This window comes from Paroedura picta, chromosome 13, assembly GCF_049243985.1.
Source record: "Paroedura picta isolate Pp20150507F chromosome 13, Ppicta_v3.0, whole genome shotgun sequence".
NCBI classification, from domain to species: Eukaryota; Metazoa; Chordata; class Lepidosauria; order Squamata; family Gekkonidae; genus Paroedura; species Paroedura picta.
Window position 1 is genome coordinate 34449086 of NC_135381.1, and position 18163 is coordinate 34467248.

Sequence of the window (18163 nt, forward strand, 5' to 3'; positions counted from 1 at the left end):
ATATCCCACATACCCATAACTTTACTAACAATGTATCATAGAAGACCCATTGTTCAGGATTGTATATAAATTGTTTTCTTTTCTGGGGTTTCTCAGTTGAGTTCTGCCTCTTCTCCCACCATGCTGACCTCGCTCTTTTCTACTGCTCCAGACAGACGAATGCTCTATCTTAAACTACCCTGCAGGGCTGTTGTGTGGATGGCGCCTCCCCAGCCAAGCTTCTTGCCGCGACCCCTGGGAAAGGCTCATTCAACCCCCAGAGGGGTCCCGCCCCCCAGGTTGAGAACCACTGCTGTAGAAAGTGACATCACAGTTCAGCTCAGAAGGCTAGCAAACAAGGTGTGATGACACAGGGTGCGATGACACAGCAATTCAACCCAACGGAACAGACAAGCAACTTAACTGTGTCATACAAGCAACGGAAGTTTTCAGCTTGACAATATACCACCCATGGTACGGCCTACGTTGCCTGCTCTGACCACAATAAAAGAAACCTGCACATAATTAAACACATGACACAGATGAACTTCCAATAAATAGTTTAATAAGGTCACATGACAATGGAGGGAATGCAGCAGGCCCTTGAATTCCCCTTTTCGCAGGTTAAGAGGAAGACACAGCCTACTACAAAACCCACACTGCAGTAAACTGCACTGGGAAAGACCTTTGAAACTGGCACAGCTCTTCACAGAAGATACAGACCCAAATCCATACACTCTCCCCCTCAAGCTCCACCTTTCCCTTGTGGGAAAGGACATGCAACAGGCTCCAGGTGTCTTGGGCCCTGACATCCCCCTTCATCCAGGCCACGTTCCCAGACTGAGCATTCAGCATGGGAGTAGGATGGTGGCAGCACGGGCAAACGGCGTGAAGATGCAGGAAGTGGGGAGATGAGCAGGGAGGGCAGCTGGATTGCCCATCAAAACCAGTCCCTAGAAAGGGAGCCTCTTCAGCTGCTCGTAGGTGATAAAAAACTGAAGGCAAGTTAAAGAAATTACCAGAAATGACTGCAGGGTTACGGTTTTCATTCCCACCCAAAGTGACTGCTGTTATCTTCCACTTCAAGACAAGCCAGTTATGTTTACTTTGAGGCTGATGCTGTCAAGATTTTTAAAAGCTCAGACCACCTCTTGTATGACCAGTGACCTAAGTAACTCACAGTCTCCACCCCAAATAAGAGGGATAGCTCCCCAGTTATGTGAGCAGCAATTTTGCCTGGGCTCTGCTGGACTTCCTGGATTACCTGTACAACTAGAACTGCAAAGCTTGCTTATCAACTGCATTGCATATGTTGAGAAAGGGAATGTCATTCCACACGTCAAACAGGAACACAGCTGTTTCTCAAAGATAGGCTAGTGAGAGATCTTGGGTACTCAAAGACCAAAATTCTAAGAACACAGCGATGAGGCTACATTTTAACAGATCATTGGTCAAGCTAATCTAACAGTGTCTATTTCAACTAGGTCATTGAAAAGCAAGCGCTTTTCAATTGGGAAAGAGCTACCCCCCCCCCCCCCAGATCCATAATACTACTGCATTTTCACACACACCCCAGCTATGATCAAGACTTAATCCCCCCTACCAAGCAATAACACTTTCCAATATCTATTGTCTACAAAAGCCTCACATGTGAAAGGATACAAGGATGTTCCAGGGGCCAAGCCTCAACCAATTTGGCCAGAATCCTTTGTAGAGTGCAAAGAAGCCCTCACTTTTCCATGTCTGCGGATGAGAGAGAATTCATTCTAAATTCCATCTAATGCACGCAGGTCAACAATGTCAGAAATGCTGGGACCATGTGACAGAGACAATCAGCTGGGCCCATGGATCAAAATCAGTCTCCACACCATCATGAGTCACTTGCCCCTGTCTTTCCAGCGGCTAAAAGGGAATATACTGGAAGCCCAAACCAGGTTTCAGGAGTGGGAAACTTGCAAGAAGCATGCTCATAATCATTAGACTGGGATTTGCATAGATCAGTGTTTGTCGCAGATTACAGGTACTGGGCCTCCCAAGAGAAGCAAAGGAAAGAAACCTACAATCAACGAGTTTATAAACAAACTGGTACCTTGCTCAACTCACATCTTTTTCGTATTTATCTGGAGGAAAAAGCATGAAAAGACCCTGTCATATCTGCTGCCTCCCCCCCCCCCCCCGCCTCCCCAAGCTGCATGAGGTTTGGGGTTTTGATGAGCTTTTTGTAAAGCTATTAGGGTAGAATGGAGCACCTCCCAATTTCCCCACTGATTTGTTGTTGTTGTTGTTACAGAAGAGGTGAACAGCCAAGCTTGACATCTGCCTCACTTACCATTTTGTCTATGGCATTTGAGGGTCAAAAAAGACTCCATTTCAGATCTCACCTTTATCAGACCATCCAATGTACCCTTGTAGAGATCCACACTTCCCACAATGGCCCGCTGATTCATTAGACGTGTCCGTACCACATCCACTGGGTTTGAAGCAATGGCGCCAGCCAGCCCACAAGTAAAACTGGAACTAGATGGACAAGCATGTAAGTATATGAATTTGCACTTCAGACCAAACACAATGGGGTTACAGATTCATCCCATCTCCAATATCTCAGTTCTGGAAACAGGTTCTTGGTTCTCTCAAGGTATGGGCAAAGCAGATGGCGAGTGCAGGGGTCTATCTATTTTACTTAACCTTAGTATCCACACATTATTTCAACCCCCACATTTTCCTTCCTCTGGATCACCTGGCGTACAAAGAGGCAGCAAAAGCCCCTCACTTTGCAAGGATAAAAAAATTAAAACCAGAAGCCACACCAGGCTCTACGGTACTTCCAGCCTCTCTTCAATGCCTGATGTCAAGTAGCTCAGGAGTAGTCAACCTGTGGTCCTCCAGATGTTAATGGACTACAATTCCCATGAACATCTGGAGGACCACAGGTTGACTACCCCTGAAGTAACTGACAAAACCCAGGCTTCCTCTGAGTTATTTGCATGGCCAGGGGACTCAGAAAGGGACAGCACCCAAGACAGAACGACGCTCAGCCTGAGGGCTCTGGGTCTCTTCCTTGCACAGCAAGCAGAGGCAACCCAAAAGAATAGGTGGTGGACATAGAAAAAAAAAGAAAGGAGATGCTAATGAAACAAAGCCAGGCTGGACGGAAGATGCAAAAAGCAACACAGTAAATCTTCTGACCTACAAAGATACTTTACAAAAATAGACACATGCTGTTTTCATCACATATGAAAATGCATGTAAACACGAGAGGTACGCATTTCATATCTGGGTTGGCCCAAGTATTGCCCATTTTCTTTCCTAGCTGGAGCTATTGAAACTTTCACCCCTGTACCTGGCAGCCAGAAGACAAAACAGCAAGCAAATGGGACCTAACTAACAAACAAATCAGTGAGCCAGTAATGCAAACAGCTGACTGGAAAATGTCCCTGTCAAGTCATTTTCTCTACAACTTCCCCATCTTTTTTGAACTCTAGGCTATACGGCTAGGAACCAGAATAACAAGTAGGATTTCTGAATATTACAACCAAGAATTGTTTCCTAATATTAACAGACAAGGCATTTTTTTGTGTTTGATTAATATCTGAATGCTCACCTTACCAGTCAGCCCTCAAAATGTATGAATCAACAATTCTACCTAAATACTACCCAATCTGTTTAAGGACCTCCCACAATGGGTATTTGCATCCTTTTTTAGACCCCCGAATGGATTCTATTGCTGCGCTACTAGATTATCTGGGTTATATAATGGTGACATGGAATCTCTCAATCTACCAGATGCATCCCCAGCCCTTGAGACGAGAGTGCATTCTAAGGTTCTGCCTCTTCCCAATCTATCTGGCAAACTAATTTGTCCATTAGCAGACAGCAGAAAGAACTGCACATCCAAAGGCTATTCTTAGAGAAAATTGGCTGTTCCTCCCCAGAGTCCATGAAAATTGGGAACCAGGCAAATAGCCTTTTGTCAAGAGAATTCCCCGAGGGATTGAAGGGGGCCGTGGTGCATCCATTACTGATCCACGAGACCCCCTCAACTACTGTCCGGTCTCGCATTTTGTTTTTCTGGGGAAGGTGGTGGGACGGGTGTGGAAAGGGCTGCTACGGATCAAATATCAACATTCCTGGACGCAGCTTCAGTCTTGGATCTGTCCCAGTCAGGTTTATGGCCTGGCCCAGAAATGATGCTGGTCGCCCTGACAGATGTCCTCCGTCACCAACTAACTGGGTTGAGGCAGGTCAATGCTGCTCACATTGCTCGATCTTACAGCAGTGTTTGACATAGTCAATAACGTACTTTTAGCTCATCACTTCTCCAATGCCAGGATATGGGAGACAGCCCTTAAATAGTCCGGTTGGCGTTCTTCCACCTATGCCAAGCCAAGTTACTTCCTCCTTACCTGGCCCCAGAACACCTAGCCAAAGTAATCCAGGCAACAGTTACCTCTAGGCTGGATTTCTGCAACTCGCTCTACGCAGGCCTACCCTTATCCCTGACCTGGAAACTCACAACTGGTGCAGAATGTGGCAGCTAGGGTCCTTACAGGGACACCTTGGAGGTCCCATATCGGGCCTGCACTCCAACAGCTGCACTGGTTGCTAGTTGTCTACTGGATCAGGCTTAAGGTTCTGGCCATTACCTTCAACGCCATATGTGGTCTGGGCACTGGAGTATCTGAGAAACCACCTCTTCACCTATGCCCCTATGCCCCAAAGAGCTTTACGCTCCGCTAATACTAATAAACTGGTGATCCCTGGCCCCAGGAAAGCTCATCCGTCAATGACTAGAGCCGGGGCTTTCTCAGTCTTGGCCCCCACCTGGTGGAATGAGCTTCCAGAGCACACCAGGGCCCTGACGGAGCTAAAAGAATTCCGCAGGGCCTGCAAAAAGGAGCTCTTCCGCCAGGCATTTGGCCAAGACAAGTGAACAAGCCGCTACCACCAACCAGAAGTCCCGTAATCTGCACTAACTAAAAACGGGATCACAGTGCAGACTGACCAAACTGTTGTTATTGAATACTGTTATACCACACTTTGTTGTTGCTGTTATTATATTACACTGTTTTACACAGATTCACTGTTAAATAAGTTTCATTTTGTACTTTACCACATATGAGACTTATAATGTCAACTGAGCTGGAAGCAAGGGTGGTATATAAATAGAAATTAACTAACTAACTAACTAACTAATTAATTAATGCCACTTCCAATTGTAATACTGTTTTTATATGCCAGATTTGGATAAAGAATAGGCAAATACTCACATAAAATGGGTGAGAATTGTGTCCCCCACAAACCCTGAAAGAATTAAGTGTTTCTTGGTGATATCATAGACTGGCAGCTCCACTCCAACCACAATGGCAGCACGCTGAGCAGTAGGGACCACACCCTGTCAAGAGACAGAAAGTTATAACGCTCACTGTCTGTAACTTTCTTTCATCACTGTTTCCAACTTGAGGTTATCAGGCTGCACAGTCTTCTTGGATGACAAAAGCCCACTGGATTTTATGCCTACTCCTGGATCCAGGTCTTTCTAGAATTAGAATCAATAGTTTTATTTGCTTCCTCCTTCCATTCTACAAACAGAAATTATATAAGCCATGGCTGGAACACACTGAACAGCTTTTTATTTTCATTTTCCCCTTTCAACCCCCTCAACCCTATGAATTTGTAACTTTTGAATGAGTCTAGGAAAATGAACAGACGGAAAGTAGCTTGTAGTTGACATTCCTTGGTTTACAATTCTTTTTCTTTTTAATGTCTGGATTTTTATTTCCTGCTGCTCCCAAGAACCAGTTTGTAGCGGCTTACAATAATGGTCCATCAACACTAAAACCCCAGTAGAAACATTAGTTGAAGGTAAAGGTAAATGTGTCCCTTGTGCAAGCACCGAGTAATGTCTGACCCTTGGGGTGACGCCCTCCAGCATTTTCCTGGCAGACTCAATACAGGGTGTTGCCATTCCTTTCCCCAGTCATTACCGTTTACCCCCCAGCAAGCTGGGTACTCATTTTACCGACCTTGGAAGGATGGAAGGCTGAGTCAACCTTGAGCCGGCTGCTGGGATTGAACTCCCAGCCTCATGGTCAGAGCTTCAGACAGCATGTTGGCTGCCTTACCACTCCGCGCGACAAGAGGCTCAAAACATTAGTTACGGCAGGGGTAGTCAACCTGTGGCCCTCCAGATGTTCATGGACTACAATTCCCATGAGCCCCTGCCAGCATTTGCTGGCAGGGGCTCAGGGGAATTGTAGTCCATAAACATCTGGAGGGCCACAGGTTGACTACCCCTGAGTTACAGGACATAAAAATACAAACATACAAGATAAAACATTGCAGTGTAACTCATCTACCCATCCCCCTAACATAACACCCCACAGGGGAGGTGAGAGGGAGCCATAACCAATGCCATAGATGTTCACTAGAGCGGGGGGGGGGATCACATTTAAGCTCCACAAATCTAGCTTGTCTGCAGCTGTGACCCCCAACTGCTTCCATCGCCTTCTGGAAAAGTCTTCTGAACCCACACAGTGAAATGAGCAAATCAATACCCGGCAGAGATTTATCCTCGGGATCAAACAACTATTTTAGGCTTGAACAAGTGAACAGAATGAGTATGCTTTGAAAAACGCTATATGAACAAGAATTTAATTTATGAAACCTCAAATCTGACTTCCTCTTTCCCGTGACGGCATACAGCTGGGATGTAGGAAGCTTCAACAACTCATGGTTCGCTGCACTGAATAGAAGCTTTGGATACAAGGCAAATGGCAGCCGCACACACAGGAGGCAGCAAAGTTCCGAAACCTTGAAATTCATCCTCAGTGCAAAAATATTTTATTTTTTAAGTTTCTAGACGATATGATTCTCAAAGCTTTAATTGCTGGTTCTTGGGCAGTGCTTGAGAGCAACTGACTTCTCTCTTCCTGCTTGTCTTTTGTGAGGATAAAGAAAAGCTTTTAAAACTAATCGTGAAGTTTTTACCAAGTTCAAACCATAACATACCCATTATTAATAAAGTGGAGGTACCGACCTGGATGAGCCTCTTGTGGCGCAGAGTGGTAAGGCAGCCGCCTGAAAGCTTTGCTCATGAGGTTGGGAGTTCGATCCCAGCAGCCGGCTCAAGGTTGACTCAGCCTTCCATCCTTCCGAGGTCGGTAAAATGAGTACCCAGCTTGCTGCTGGGGGGTAAACGGTAATGACTGGGGAAGGCACTGGCAAACCACCCCGTATTGAGTCTGCCATGAAAACGCTAGAGGGCGTCACCCCAAGGGTCAGACATGACTCGGTGCTTGCACAGGGGATACCTTTACCTTTACCTTTACCGACCTGGATAGCTCAGGCTAGCCTGAACTCATTTGATCTCATGAACCCTGGTTAGTATTTGGATGGCAGGCAGGCAGGCAGGCAGGCAGGCAATGGCAAGTCACCTCTGAAAGTCTCTTGCTATGGCAATGCTATGCAAAAAAAGCATCCCAAAACCAAAACTAAACCCGCAAGGAATTTATATTGGTTAGCAGAGAATATGACAGAATATCAAAAGACCATCAACATTTGTTTCACAGACTACAGCAAAGTATTGACTATGTGGCTCATGAAAAGCTAGAGATGCTTTAAAAGAAATGGGATTGAATGGTCTCCGGTTGGCAAAGATTCAGACAAATATGCATTTTTTCCCCTTTCTCTTCAATCTGTATCCAGAACATATAAGGAAAACTGGATGACATTTAGGCAGTTGAGCTAAGGCTCTTGCAGTTTCACCTTCCTTTAATGTTATTGTTGTTGTTACCACCTTACTGTTACTTGAATGATGTTACCTGTACTATTTTGTTGTTTCATTGTAAACCATCCTGAGCCTTCAGGGAGGGCAGTATATACATACAATAAAATACAATAAAGTAAATAAATAAAGATGAAGATGGAGTGAAAGGAGGCAAGAAACTGAATACTTGGAATGACAACTGATAGTTAAAGCAGGATTACAGCTGAACGTCATCAAGACGAGAAAAATAATGACTAACTGTGAACTGTACAACTTTAAGGTGGCTGCTAAAGAATAAAATTGGGTAGAAAAAACTCTATTCCTTGAGTTAATCATCAACCAAAAGGGAGACTACAACCAACAAATTAGGAGACTGAGACTGGAAGGACAGCTATGAAAGAGCTAGAAAACATCCTAAGAGTAAGAAAGTGTCACTGGCAACCCAGATCTAGATTACTATAGTATTCCCTCTTACTGTGGATGCTTGTGAAAGTTGGAAAAAGAAGTAGAGTGACAGGAAGAAAGTTGATCGATTTGAAATGCAGGGTTGGAGGAGACTAACAGGGTTCTAGATCAAGCCTGAACTCTCCCTAGAAGCCAGAATGACCAAACAAGAAGACTCACTGGAAAAGATAATAGTGCTAGAGAAAATTGAAGGCAGAACATCAGATGGACTGACTCAGTCAAGGAAGCCATGGCATTCAGTTTGCAAGACCTGCGAGCCAGGCCACTAAGGACATTTTGGAGGCCATTACATCATAGGGCCTCCCAATTTAAGTCAGAATCAACTTGATAGGACCAAACACACACTTAGGGAAAAACCCTAAAAAAGGATTCGATTTATAGAAGTTCCAAAGACAACTCCATTAAAATCCCAGAGGAACAGTGCATTTGATAACCTAAACAGCACTTGGGACCAGGTAGGGAGAGCAGAATACACAACCCTTCTCATCCAGAAAACCTACTTTGGTGACCTTCAGCAATCACTATTACCAGCTCCACCTACTTTACAGGGCTGCTGTGAAGTTTCCATAGGGAAAATCCCACGTAAGCTGCCAGGGGCACATTAGAGGAGAGATGAAATACCAATGTGAAAAGGAATTAATACAAAGGGTTGCCAGGTACCTTCCCCTGTACCTTACAACCCATCTCCTCTTCTGCTTTTCCAGTACTGCTTTAGACACCACTAAGACATGGACAGAAAGCTGGTAGCCCGTCAGTATTTTCTACATTCAGGTTGCTTCCAATTTGTTGTGTTATCTGAACGCGAGTACTTGGATTCCAGCATTTCTGATTCAAATGAAGGTGCTTCGACAACAGCAACTTTGGACTGAAGACTTCCAAAAAGCAGGAAGCTCAACTGCAATTCAACATGAGAAGGGAAGCGCATGAGCCTGACGGTAAATTAGGTTCATGCTCAAAACAAGCACACCTGTGATGTCTGATAGAGCCCCAGATTTAGCTGACACTAGGACCAAACAGCACTCCCAAACCATCGGGGACTTATCTGACTGGACCTGGAGCACGTACCCACGAGACTGGCATTATCCTCTCTTTGCTGTCCTTTCTTCCATTCTCTCTAAAGAACAGAAACAGTAACTGCTGAGCTGACATCTTGATAGTTATCAGGGCTAAAAGCTTATATTGTTATATATAAAATATAAACAGGTTCTCAGAACACTCAACTTCATGCTTGCAGTGACAGACATACTGCTCCTGCAAAACTGTAGCAGGTAGCACAGCCTGGTTTTAACCCAAAGTACTCAGATGTCACAGCCAAGAATGGCAGCACACACAGACTAAAGCATATCAGCCAGAACTGTGGTATTTATGTGAAAGAAAGAAAACTGCTTAAAAATACTTTAAACTTCTAAGCAAATATAAGATGACTCGCTTTTCTGATGACATATTTGTGAGAAAATCCCAGTCTTGCATTTAATACTCTAGCTCCTTAAATCCAGGATACTATCAATGAATCCCCCCCAAACTATTTAGTTCAGGACTAAAGCTCTCAGGATCCTTTATCTGGCCACAGCCAAGGTTATTTCTGGGGTGGCCACAGTCCTTTAAAACAGCTAGTCACGTGGCTGCGGCAGATGCCTTGACTTCCTGCAGGAAGGTGTGTGAAACAGCTTTCTTTCATAGGGCATCATGTGGAGGGCAAATGGCTTGACAGTCCTGACTGCACTTTGTGCTGATTTATTCATTTCGGGGTTGTTGGGTTTTTTTTAGTATTTTTGCAACTTACTGCTTTGCTGGCTAACTTGAGTCCAAGGAGTTAAGGCAAGATAGAAATCTTTTAAACAATGCAGACATAAACAAGTATTCAACAGTTGCAGGGCACACAGCCAGGCAATATTCTCTCACTCTGATGGAAGCAACCTTAAAACAGTCAGCCACAGCGGGAATTTTTAAACAAGTGGGCTTAAGGGTCAGGTAGTAATACTATCCTTCCTCAACATCACAGTAGACCCTGTGCTTTTGGCACTGTCCCAAAAGTCTATGGCTATCTTCACACACTCCAGAATCAAACCAAAGCCTCTCATATGGTTCTTAAGTTGATTTTTGGCAAGAATTTCCTCTCTCCTAAACAAAGCTGCACAGGACAGGCAGGTTAGTTGCAGGCATTCTGAGAGCAAGGCTGAGGTTGGAAATAGACAAAGGATCCCCAAAGCAGCACTCACCCTCCAAAGCCCCCGTGTGCCTTCCTGCTGGTAGATGTCGATGAAGCTGTGAATCATTCCGCCTTGGAACAGGCTGCCCTGCGCCTGCATTCGGATCTAAAAGAAGAAGAGACACGGCAGCAAGTGACTTTCCCAGCAGAGAAGCAAACACAGTTCCTGAAAATCTAGAGCACCGGCTGTGATCCAAAATCATCATCCAAGAGACTAAGTATACATATTTCCAACTTGTTAATGGAGGGTAAACTTACACTGCTGTTTCACATCTTTCAATGTCACTTGTCGCAAAGACACACACACACCATTGCCTGAATTAGCTGAAGTACACCAATACAGTCACTTTCAAATGAGTAGCCGTCTTGGTCTGAAGTAGCACAATAAAATCAATAAAAACTGGCTTTGACAGTTTCATTTCTGAGATGTCTTTGCGAACTACAAATGGGTTCGAGGGGGCTGATTGGCTGGTTGGGCCGGGAATTATCATGTGGCTGTGTTTGGACGCTGTGACAATTTACTAATGTAACAGGATTAACTTTTGCCTATATATTCCTACTGTTATGATGGTCAGTTCATACTCCGAGGAAGAGCTCTTGCAACTCGAAAGCTCACGCCTTGAATAAATATTTGTTGGCCTTAAAGGTGCCACTAGACTCTGATTTTATTCAACCTGGTCACTGAACAATATTAAATTCAGTCTCTTTTGGCCTATCTAGTGTTCTTATACTTAGGGATGAAGAGTATGAGATACATGGAGCATCTGGTTTAGCAGTGCTAAAGACTTGGGGAACATGACCATGTGGCATCTGTAGGTTAACCTGGGAAAATACTAAGTCAGAGAAACAGCAGGTATCTAGTATAGGAAACCCCTCTTACCTTCAGCACATCTGTCGGATTTGCCAGTGTGGAGGAGATCACCCCTGACACCACCCCACAGATTACATTGATCAGTAATGTTTCATCTGCAATGAGGAAGAAGATATTTGAGGTGGACTAGAAACCAAGACTGTGTGCTTGAAGACAACATCAGAGTAGATTTCAGAAGGGGAAACAGAAAACAAGGATACACTACTATACAAAACACAATTGCTCCAATTTTCCAGCCTCCTCTTTCCTGGGCCTAAGGTATCAAGGACAGCATTGTGCAATTGCTGGATTTCTGCAGTTTGGCAAATCAAAATAAGGAAATGGACTCGGTGCAGTTATCTCCCTATGAAAGAATGCCACCCACTCCCCCTGGCCACATTCAAAGAGCTTTGGTAACAGAGATTCTATTGACACCTGGAGCAACTATCCCCATACAGGGGGAAAAGCCCTCAGCAAACTAGATTAGGTTATTAGTCCAGAACAGAAAGGCCAAGAGTTAGAGCAGTTATGCTGGGAAAGGGCAGTGGTACTGACCGCAGCACTCTCCAAAGGAGACCGGGTCACTGGCTACCCTGGGCCTGCAGGGAAACAAACATTTAGGACATAGTACCCAGAAGCACATTTGACACAGGAGCAGACAAAGGAAACTGAGCCAGGGAGTAGAAAGACAAGCCGGGAGGTGTGCTTGTTGGTTTCTAATCAAGGAACGATTGTTGAGTGCTGTAGGTTTTAGAGTCAGTCCTTCTCCAATCTGCATCAGTGTTTCTCATCTGTAATATGAAGCAGCACCAACAAGTGCTTAAGAGCAACAGCACTGAGCTGCAAAATTTCCAAAAAGGAAAATAAGAGACCTGCGCTGCTTTCAGATTCAGTCCTATTGTGCAGATGTGCCGCAGAGTCTGCTAGAAATGGATCGAGAGAAAACTAAATAGTACCAAGTTGCCTGAAGGAAGACCTGAAAATTTTGGGGGCCGCAGCAACTTCATTTCTGAGAAGGTGCATTTGTCCCCACACCCAAAAACACTGCAGATATACAGAGACAGCAAGTGAATGAAGACAAACAGCTGTTAGCTCAAAAGGTTTTCATCTTTACAGTACAAAAAAAAAAAAAAAAACACTCCATGGTATCTTTGGATGTAATTTCTCCGTGTCTTGAATTGGTGGAGCCTGTGCATCCACCCTGGGGATTTAGGACCCAGAGTTATAAAAGAAAAAAGGGAGAAAAGCAAGTAATTATTTACACAGGACCATCAACAAAGGACTTTACAGATTAAATTTTTAAAAAGCACTGACCTTCCAAGCGATCCACAAACAGTCGCTTCAAGCTCTGATATATGCCAATCTTTATGGTGCCATAAGATGCTTGTCTTAGCAAGGCTGGAGCAATTCTGCAGCAAGAGAGGAGGAAAGATGGCTGAGACTCATTCAGCAGAACAGTAATGCTGCCACTTCCACCCATATCTCAACAGTCCAGTTTAGATTCTTTACAGGATAAAAAACCCCAACTAAAAGGTTCGGGAAAATAGCAGAGATATTCCAGGGTGACTGGCAGGGAAGATGTTGTATGAAAGTGGAAGACTTTACCCAGAGTAGAGTGCTAGCACGCCTTCCTCCCTGTAGATGCAAAACAAGGCATGGAACATGCCCCTGTATTTGATCTCTCGGAAACGGGCATCAATGCTTTGGCCTTGAACCTGAAGTCGTGTTTTGGTGAGATCCACAGGGAAAGTACCTGTAATAGAAGAGAGACTCAGCTCAGACAACACAGAACACTACTGTCATGTGCCATACCAATTTTTCCAGGTTCCTCCTGGAGGGAAGTTGGGAGTTCCAGTTCAGCCTCCCTTTTTGTTTGCTTTGTTCCTCTAGTGTGCCCCGGCTCTGTTTGAAGTTCTACTCTGGTCTCTGTTATGTTATCTATAGCCTTGGAAGAGTTGTTCTAGTTTTGCACCTCTATTGATCAAACGGTTGATTCTGTGAGAACCAACTTTCCTGGGTTCCGGTGGTGAGTGGAGGGCCTGACTGGATAAAAAAAAACTGTTTCTTCTTTGTACCTTCTATTTGCCAATAAATAATGTAAAGAAATCAATAGAGAAAATGGTGTAAGCTGCTTTGAAGGACTGGTTGGTCAAAAATAGTATATAAATCTAACAAACAACCCCCCCACCCAATTTCTAACAGTGACATGTGTATTAATGAAGGATCCAAGCAAGCTCATGAATTTCCTTTTCTTCCTACAACAAAGGTTCTTGCTGACTTAAGCCATTAAAACTGATGCATTAAAAATGGCTCTGCTCCATTTTTGCCTCACATTCCTCCAAGGAGCTGTGCTGGTGCCAATGAAGTTCACCTGAAAGTCTTCTACTCAGGTTCTTGCCATATTCCAATTTGCAAAGTGTCAGAAATGGAACTACACCAAGCACCAAGCATCTACACCAGTTTGGTGTAGTGGTTAGGAGTGCAGACTGCTAATCTGGCATGCCAGGTTCGATTCTGCGCTCCCCCACATGCAACCAGCTGGGTGACCTTGGGCTTGCCACGGCACTGATAAAACTGTTCTGACCGAGCAGTGATATCAGGGCTCTCTCAGCCTCACCCACCCCACAGGGTGTCTGTTGTGGGGAGAGGAATGGGAAGGCGACTGTAAGCCGCTTTGAGCCTCCTTCAAGTAGGGAAAAACGGCATATAAGAACCAACTCTTCTTCTTCTTCTGATCTTTCTTTGGAAACCTCATTTAACTTTGAAGTACTGGTAAACTGGCCACTTTCCAAAACAGGTGCCTTACACCACCACAAGCCATCTCACTGGTGGCACAGGTAAAGCCCCATCACTACACCCTGCAAGCAATTCTACAAAAATATTACATGAGTCGGTTTGTTTTTTTTAAGTTGCTATCTTGACAGCAGGGTTTGTGAGCCACTATAATATGGTGTGAATCAGGGTATTCTCCAGTTCAAATTCATAATATTTTTTAGCTTGACATGCTTAATAATGACCTGTACTGCAGAGCTGCCATATGCGTTAGTGAAATAATGTAAGATATAATTTGAATATCCTCAATTCCTATATCCTATACTTTTTCATATGTCACAATTACATACTGCCTTTCTCCCAGGGGGCTCAAGGTGACTTACAATCCAACACACATGCTCAGAGGCGGGGGAGAAAAGGACGGAAGAATAAAATAAGCCCATTTTTATACCACTCTTTTATATTGTTATATAATATAATTACACGACTATCCAATTAAACAGCCAGCACTGGAAATAAATGCCAAGTTTCAGTAATTATTTGAAGGAAAGAACTCCCTGAGGCTTTTCTAGGTAACCTGCACAGTCCAGCACAATACTTTGCATTTCACAGCCTTTTAGGCTCACTGTTTGCAACTTTTACAATGAGGTACTGTTAAAACCTGCTGGTTGCCTGAGCCTCCCATGGAAGTTTGTGTAATGTACTCAGCTATTCATGGCTAACAGTTCTTGTGTACAGGAATTAGGCAAGAAAGAATATAATTTTCAGAGAGGTACACCACTGAAAAAAGGTTACTAGGTACCAAAAGCAAGGGAGGGCTGTTGCTCCTGCGTCCTACTCATAAGTTTTCCAAAAATATTTGGATGATCAAAGGGCTGGGTGCTGAATTAAACAGGCCTCTGGCTTGAACCAGCTAGACCAGGGGTCCCCAGCCTTTTGGCACATGGGCGCCACATTAGCATGCCCAGTGCCTAAAGAGAGCCACACCTTAAACCAAAATGTAACAAAATTAATAACCTTATTTAGATAAAAAGTAAACATTCAAAGGTAAATGAAGAAATGTTAACTTTAATCCAATCTATTTTGGAACAATATTTTACTGTAGAATCCTTTTATTTAATTATACATGCTTACCTAGTCAGTGTGATTTTTGTGGCTGTTTTCTGTTAGCCAAGGCATTGATGACCAAGTCAAGGTTTGTGACAGACACTCTTAAAAAGTCATGTAAATGTTCATCTGTAAGCCTTGACCTACAATTTCACAATTTTCATCTTGGAAAACGTTTGTTCACAGATGTACGTGGTGCCAAAGACTGAACGTGCCTGCAGCAAATTTCTTTAGGTTTATAAATATATCAGGTAGATATAGAATAGAAATCTAACAGACTATTTTCTTTTTAAATATCTCTAAGATGATCACTGTCTTGCAAATCAATTGGTTCCATCTGAAAAAAGTTATTTGCATCTTATGGTGCTACTTCAAATGGATTCTGTATTATTCTTATTTCTTTTCTAGGCTTATGGTAATCAGTGAATCTGTTCTGAAATAGTACCTGCAATAGGTTCAGTGCTTTGATGTGTCTTTAAACATTATAAATTACCATCCTTCTCAAATTTTAGTCCATTGCAGCATGAGAAGTTTGAAGTTACCTTCACTAACTTGTTTCACAAAAAATGTTTAGTTTTGCTTCAAAAGCTATCAATTCAGTATGCATGTGACACACAAGCCTTCCTTTCCCTGCAACCTTAGATTCAATGTGTTCAGATGCTCTGTGATATCAGTTAAGAAACCCAAATTAAAAATCCATTCAGGGACAGGAAGTGCTTTTTGACCTAGAATGGCCAAAATGTTATTACGGAGGACTAGAATAAAAGCCCGTTGCACCCAGGGATGTAACGGGCGCAAGTAGTGGGAGCCCATGATGGCTGCTCCATCACCCTACCTGGCTGCGGCACTTGCAGCATGGGCGACTGTCCTGGCAGCTGGCCGGGCTGCCACGTAAGCTGGCAGCCAGCAAGAGCAGTGGGCTGGGTTCTGCAGGACCCTCTACTCTGCAGACAGGGAGCGTCTGGCCGCTTTGCGGCCAGCTTCTGGGGGCAGGTACTGGCCTAATCCGGGTGTGCCCACCTTTGCTGGGTGTACCCAGATTTTTTTGTGCAGCTGGAAGCGGTTTGGACACCCGGATGTGTCCTGAAACTTCCCATAGTGGCTCTGCCAAAATATCAGAGCCACTAATGGTTTTATATCTAAAATGAGATAGACTAGGAGCAGCATGAACTACTATGAAAATGGTTACAAAGATGAAATATCAGTATGGCGAAGGCCCTCTTGCTGTCAACCCCACTTGCTTTCTGAAGGGGAGAGACACACAAAGAACAAGGATTTTAACTGAACTGCAAAGCTTCATTACATTTTATCCCACCTCCCCCATCTCTGAGGTGCTAAAGTCAACATATTCTAGCCTTATGTTAACCCTACAAGATGGAAGAATGACTGGCTCAAGGTCACCCAATGATCAGCATTTGAACCATGAGGCCATGCAGAGTAATGGCTATACCCAGTTCAAACCTCACCACAGTTTGTCAGTTCAACTTCCTGTTCCCCTCTACCGTACCTAACCCACCTAACAGGGCTGTTGTGTGCATAAAAACAGAAGCGGGTAGAATCACTGACCTTTTCTTGGAAAAAGGCAAAACAAACATGCAGCGCATCCTAGTGATGCTCCTATGGGAGCACCAACGAATCCACATAAACGCATGTCATAGAATCAGAGTTAGAAGGGACATCCTGAGTCACCTGGTAGTCCACCCCCTGCACCATGCAGGACACTCACAACCCTATCGCTCACCCACGGTAACCTGCCACCCCCTTCAGCCTTCACAGAATCAGCCGTTTTGCCCTGATCAGCTCCCTAATACTGAAAAGGGAGAATGAACTACCACCCCCCCCCCCAATTCCTTGCAGGCCAAACTCCCTGTCGGGAAGAAAGCAGACTGACACCTTCTGCCTAGCCCTATGCAAAGCCCCCCTCTCGATAGGTGACCGTGGGCCAGTTCTTCTCAGCCTAGTCTACCCCACAGGGTTGTTATTATGAGGACAAAATGGAGGCGGGAGAGATCCGTGTGCTTGCCCTTAAAACGCACCGAACAAAGAAACGCGGAACTACGGAGCGCGACGGGACCCAGGGGGCATCTGCCTACTAGGCCGTTGCTAGGGACCGGGGAAGGGGCGTGGCGTGTTGCCCGGTAACCGCAAGGGGCGGGGGCACACGCGCACGCGCGCGCCGGCGGCCTGGCCCGGCCCGCCGCCAGCATTCTCACTCACCGAACTCCGCCACGAGCGAAGCCAGCCCCCCGTACACGAAGGGCTTCCAGCTCAGCGCCGTCATGGCGGCCGAGGCGGAGGAGGAGGGAGCCGGCGGGGACTCCCCCTCCCGTAGGCAACAGCCTCGCTCTTGCTTTCGCCGTGTTCTTCTTTTTTTTCCCCTCTGGAGAAGAGGCCGGTTCTGAGGGACTGGACGGTAGCCGGCAAAGGCCAAACAGAAAAGAAAGGGCGAACGCTTCGCCGCCTCGTGACCGGTACCGTCGGCTTGTGAGTGGGCAAGCCAATAGGCGCTCTGTGGGGCCGGGCGGGAGAGGGGAGAAAGGCAGCCAATGGGAGCGCGGGGAACAAACGTCCCCGCCGACACACCTCCCTCGTGACCTCACGCCCATCCAAGTCATCCCCCCCCCCCCTAAATCCTGCAGGACCCAGAGGCGTGGTCATGTGGCAACTCGGAAAATTTGGGGCCAGGTTTTTTTTACAGAGTCATGCAAGGGCCGAGAGTTAGTTTTGCATTGCAGGCTCTGCAGACTAGGCTTTTCCCCTTTATATTCTATTTCTTTCTTTCTTATATTTCTATAAAGCCCAGCCTTGTTGCTCAGGGCGCCTTACACAAAACGTTGGCATAGTGCAGCCCAATTCATAGCATCAGATCAACAACAGGAATGCTGGATGCCATAACTGAAGATAACAACAGATTCAAATGAGTCCAGAGTAACAAATGAATCCAGTAGCACGATAAAATCAGAGTCCAGGTGCTACTGGAGTCTGATTTTATTGAAGATAACGTTTCCTATGATAA

The 18163-nt window shown here is 45.0% G+C and overlaps 1 protein-coding gene across 2 annotated transcripts; it reads right to left on the reverse strand.

Annotated features, from left to right (window-relative positions):
* Nucleotides 1-522: 522 nt before the first annotated feature.
* Nucleotides 523-17616, reverse strand: SLC25A14 (solute carrier family 25 member 14). Of its 2 annotated transcripts, XM_077307476.1 has the most exons (10): nt 17365-17564; nt 15175-15362; nt 12874-13021; nt 12583-12677; nt 11299-11384; nt 10429-10524; nt 5247-5371; nt 2361-2496; nt 1642-1722; nt 523-974 (listed from the first exon to the last, which is right to left on the reverse strand). In XM_077307476.1, exons 3-10 carry the CDS (start codon nt 12930-12932, stop codon nt 933-935), a joined length of 720 nt encoding a protein of 239 aa, XP_077163591.1. In that variant the 5' UTR covers nt 12933-13021; nt 15175-15362; nt 17365-17564; the 3' UTR covers nt 523-932. The 2 variants fall into 2 exon arrangements, with proteins under 2 accessions (XP_077163591.1, XP_077163590.1); XM_077307475.1 differs by lacking the exon at nt 15175-15362 and having other exon boundaries at nt 17365-17616.
* Between the last annotated feature and the right edge of the window lie 547 nt (nt 17617-18163).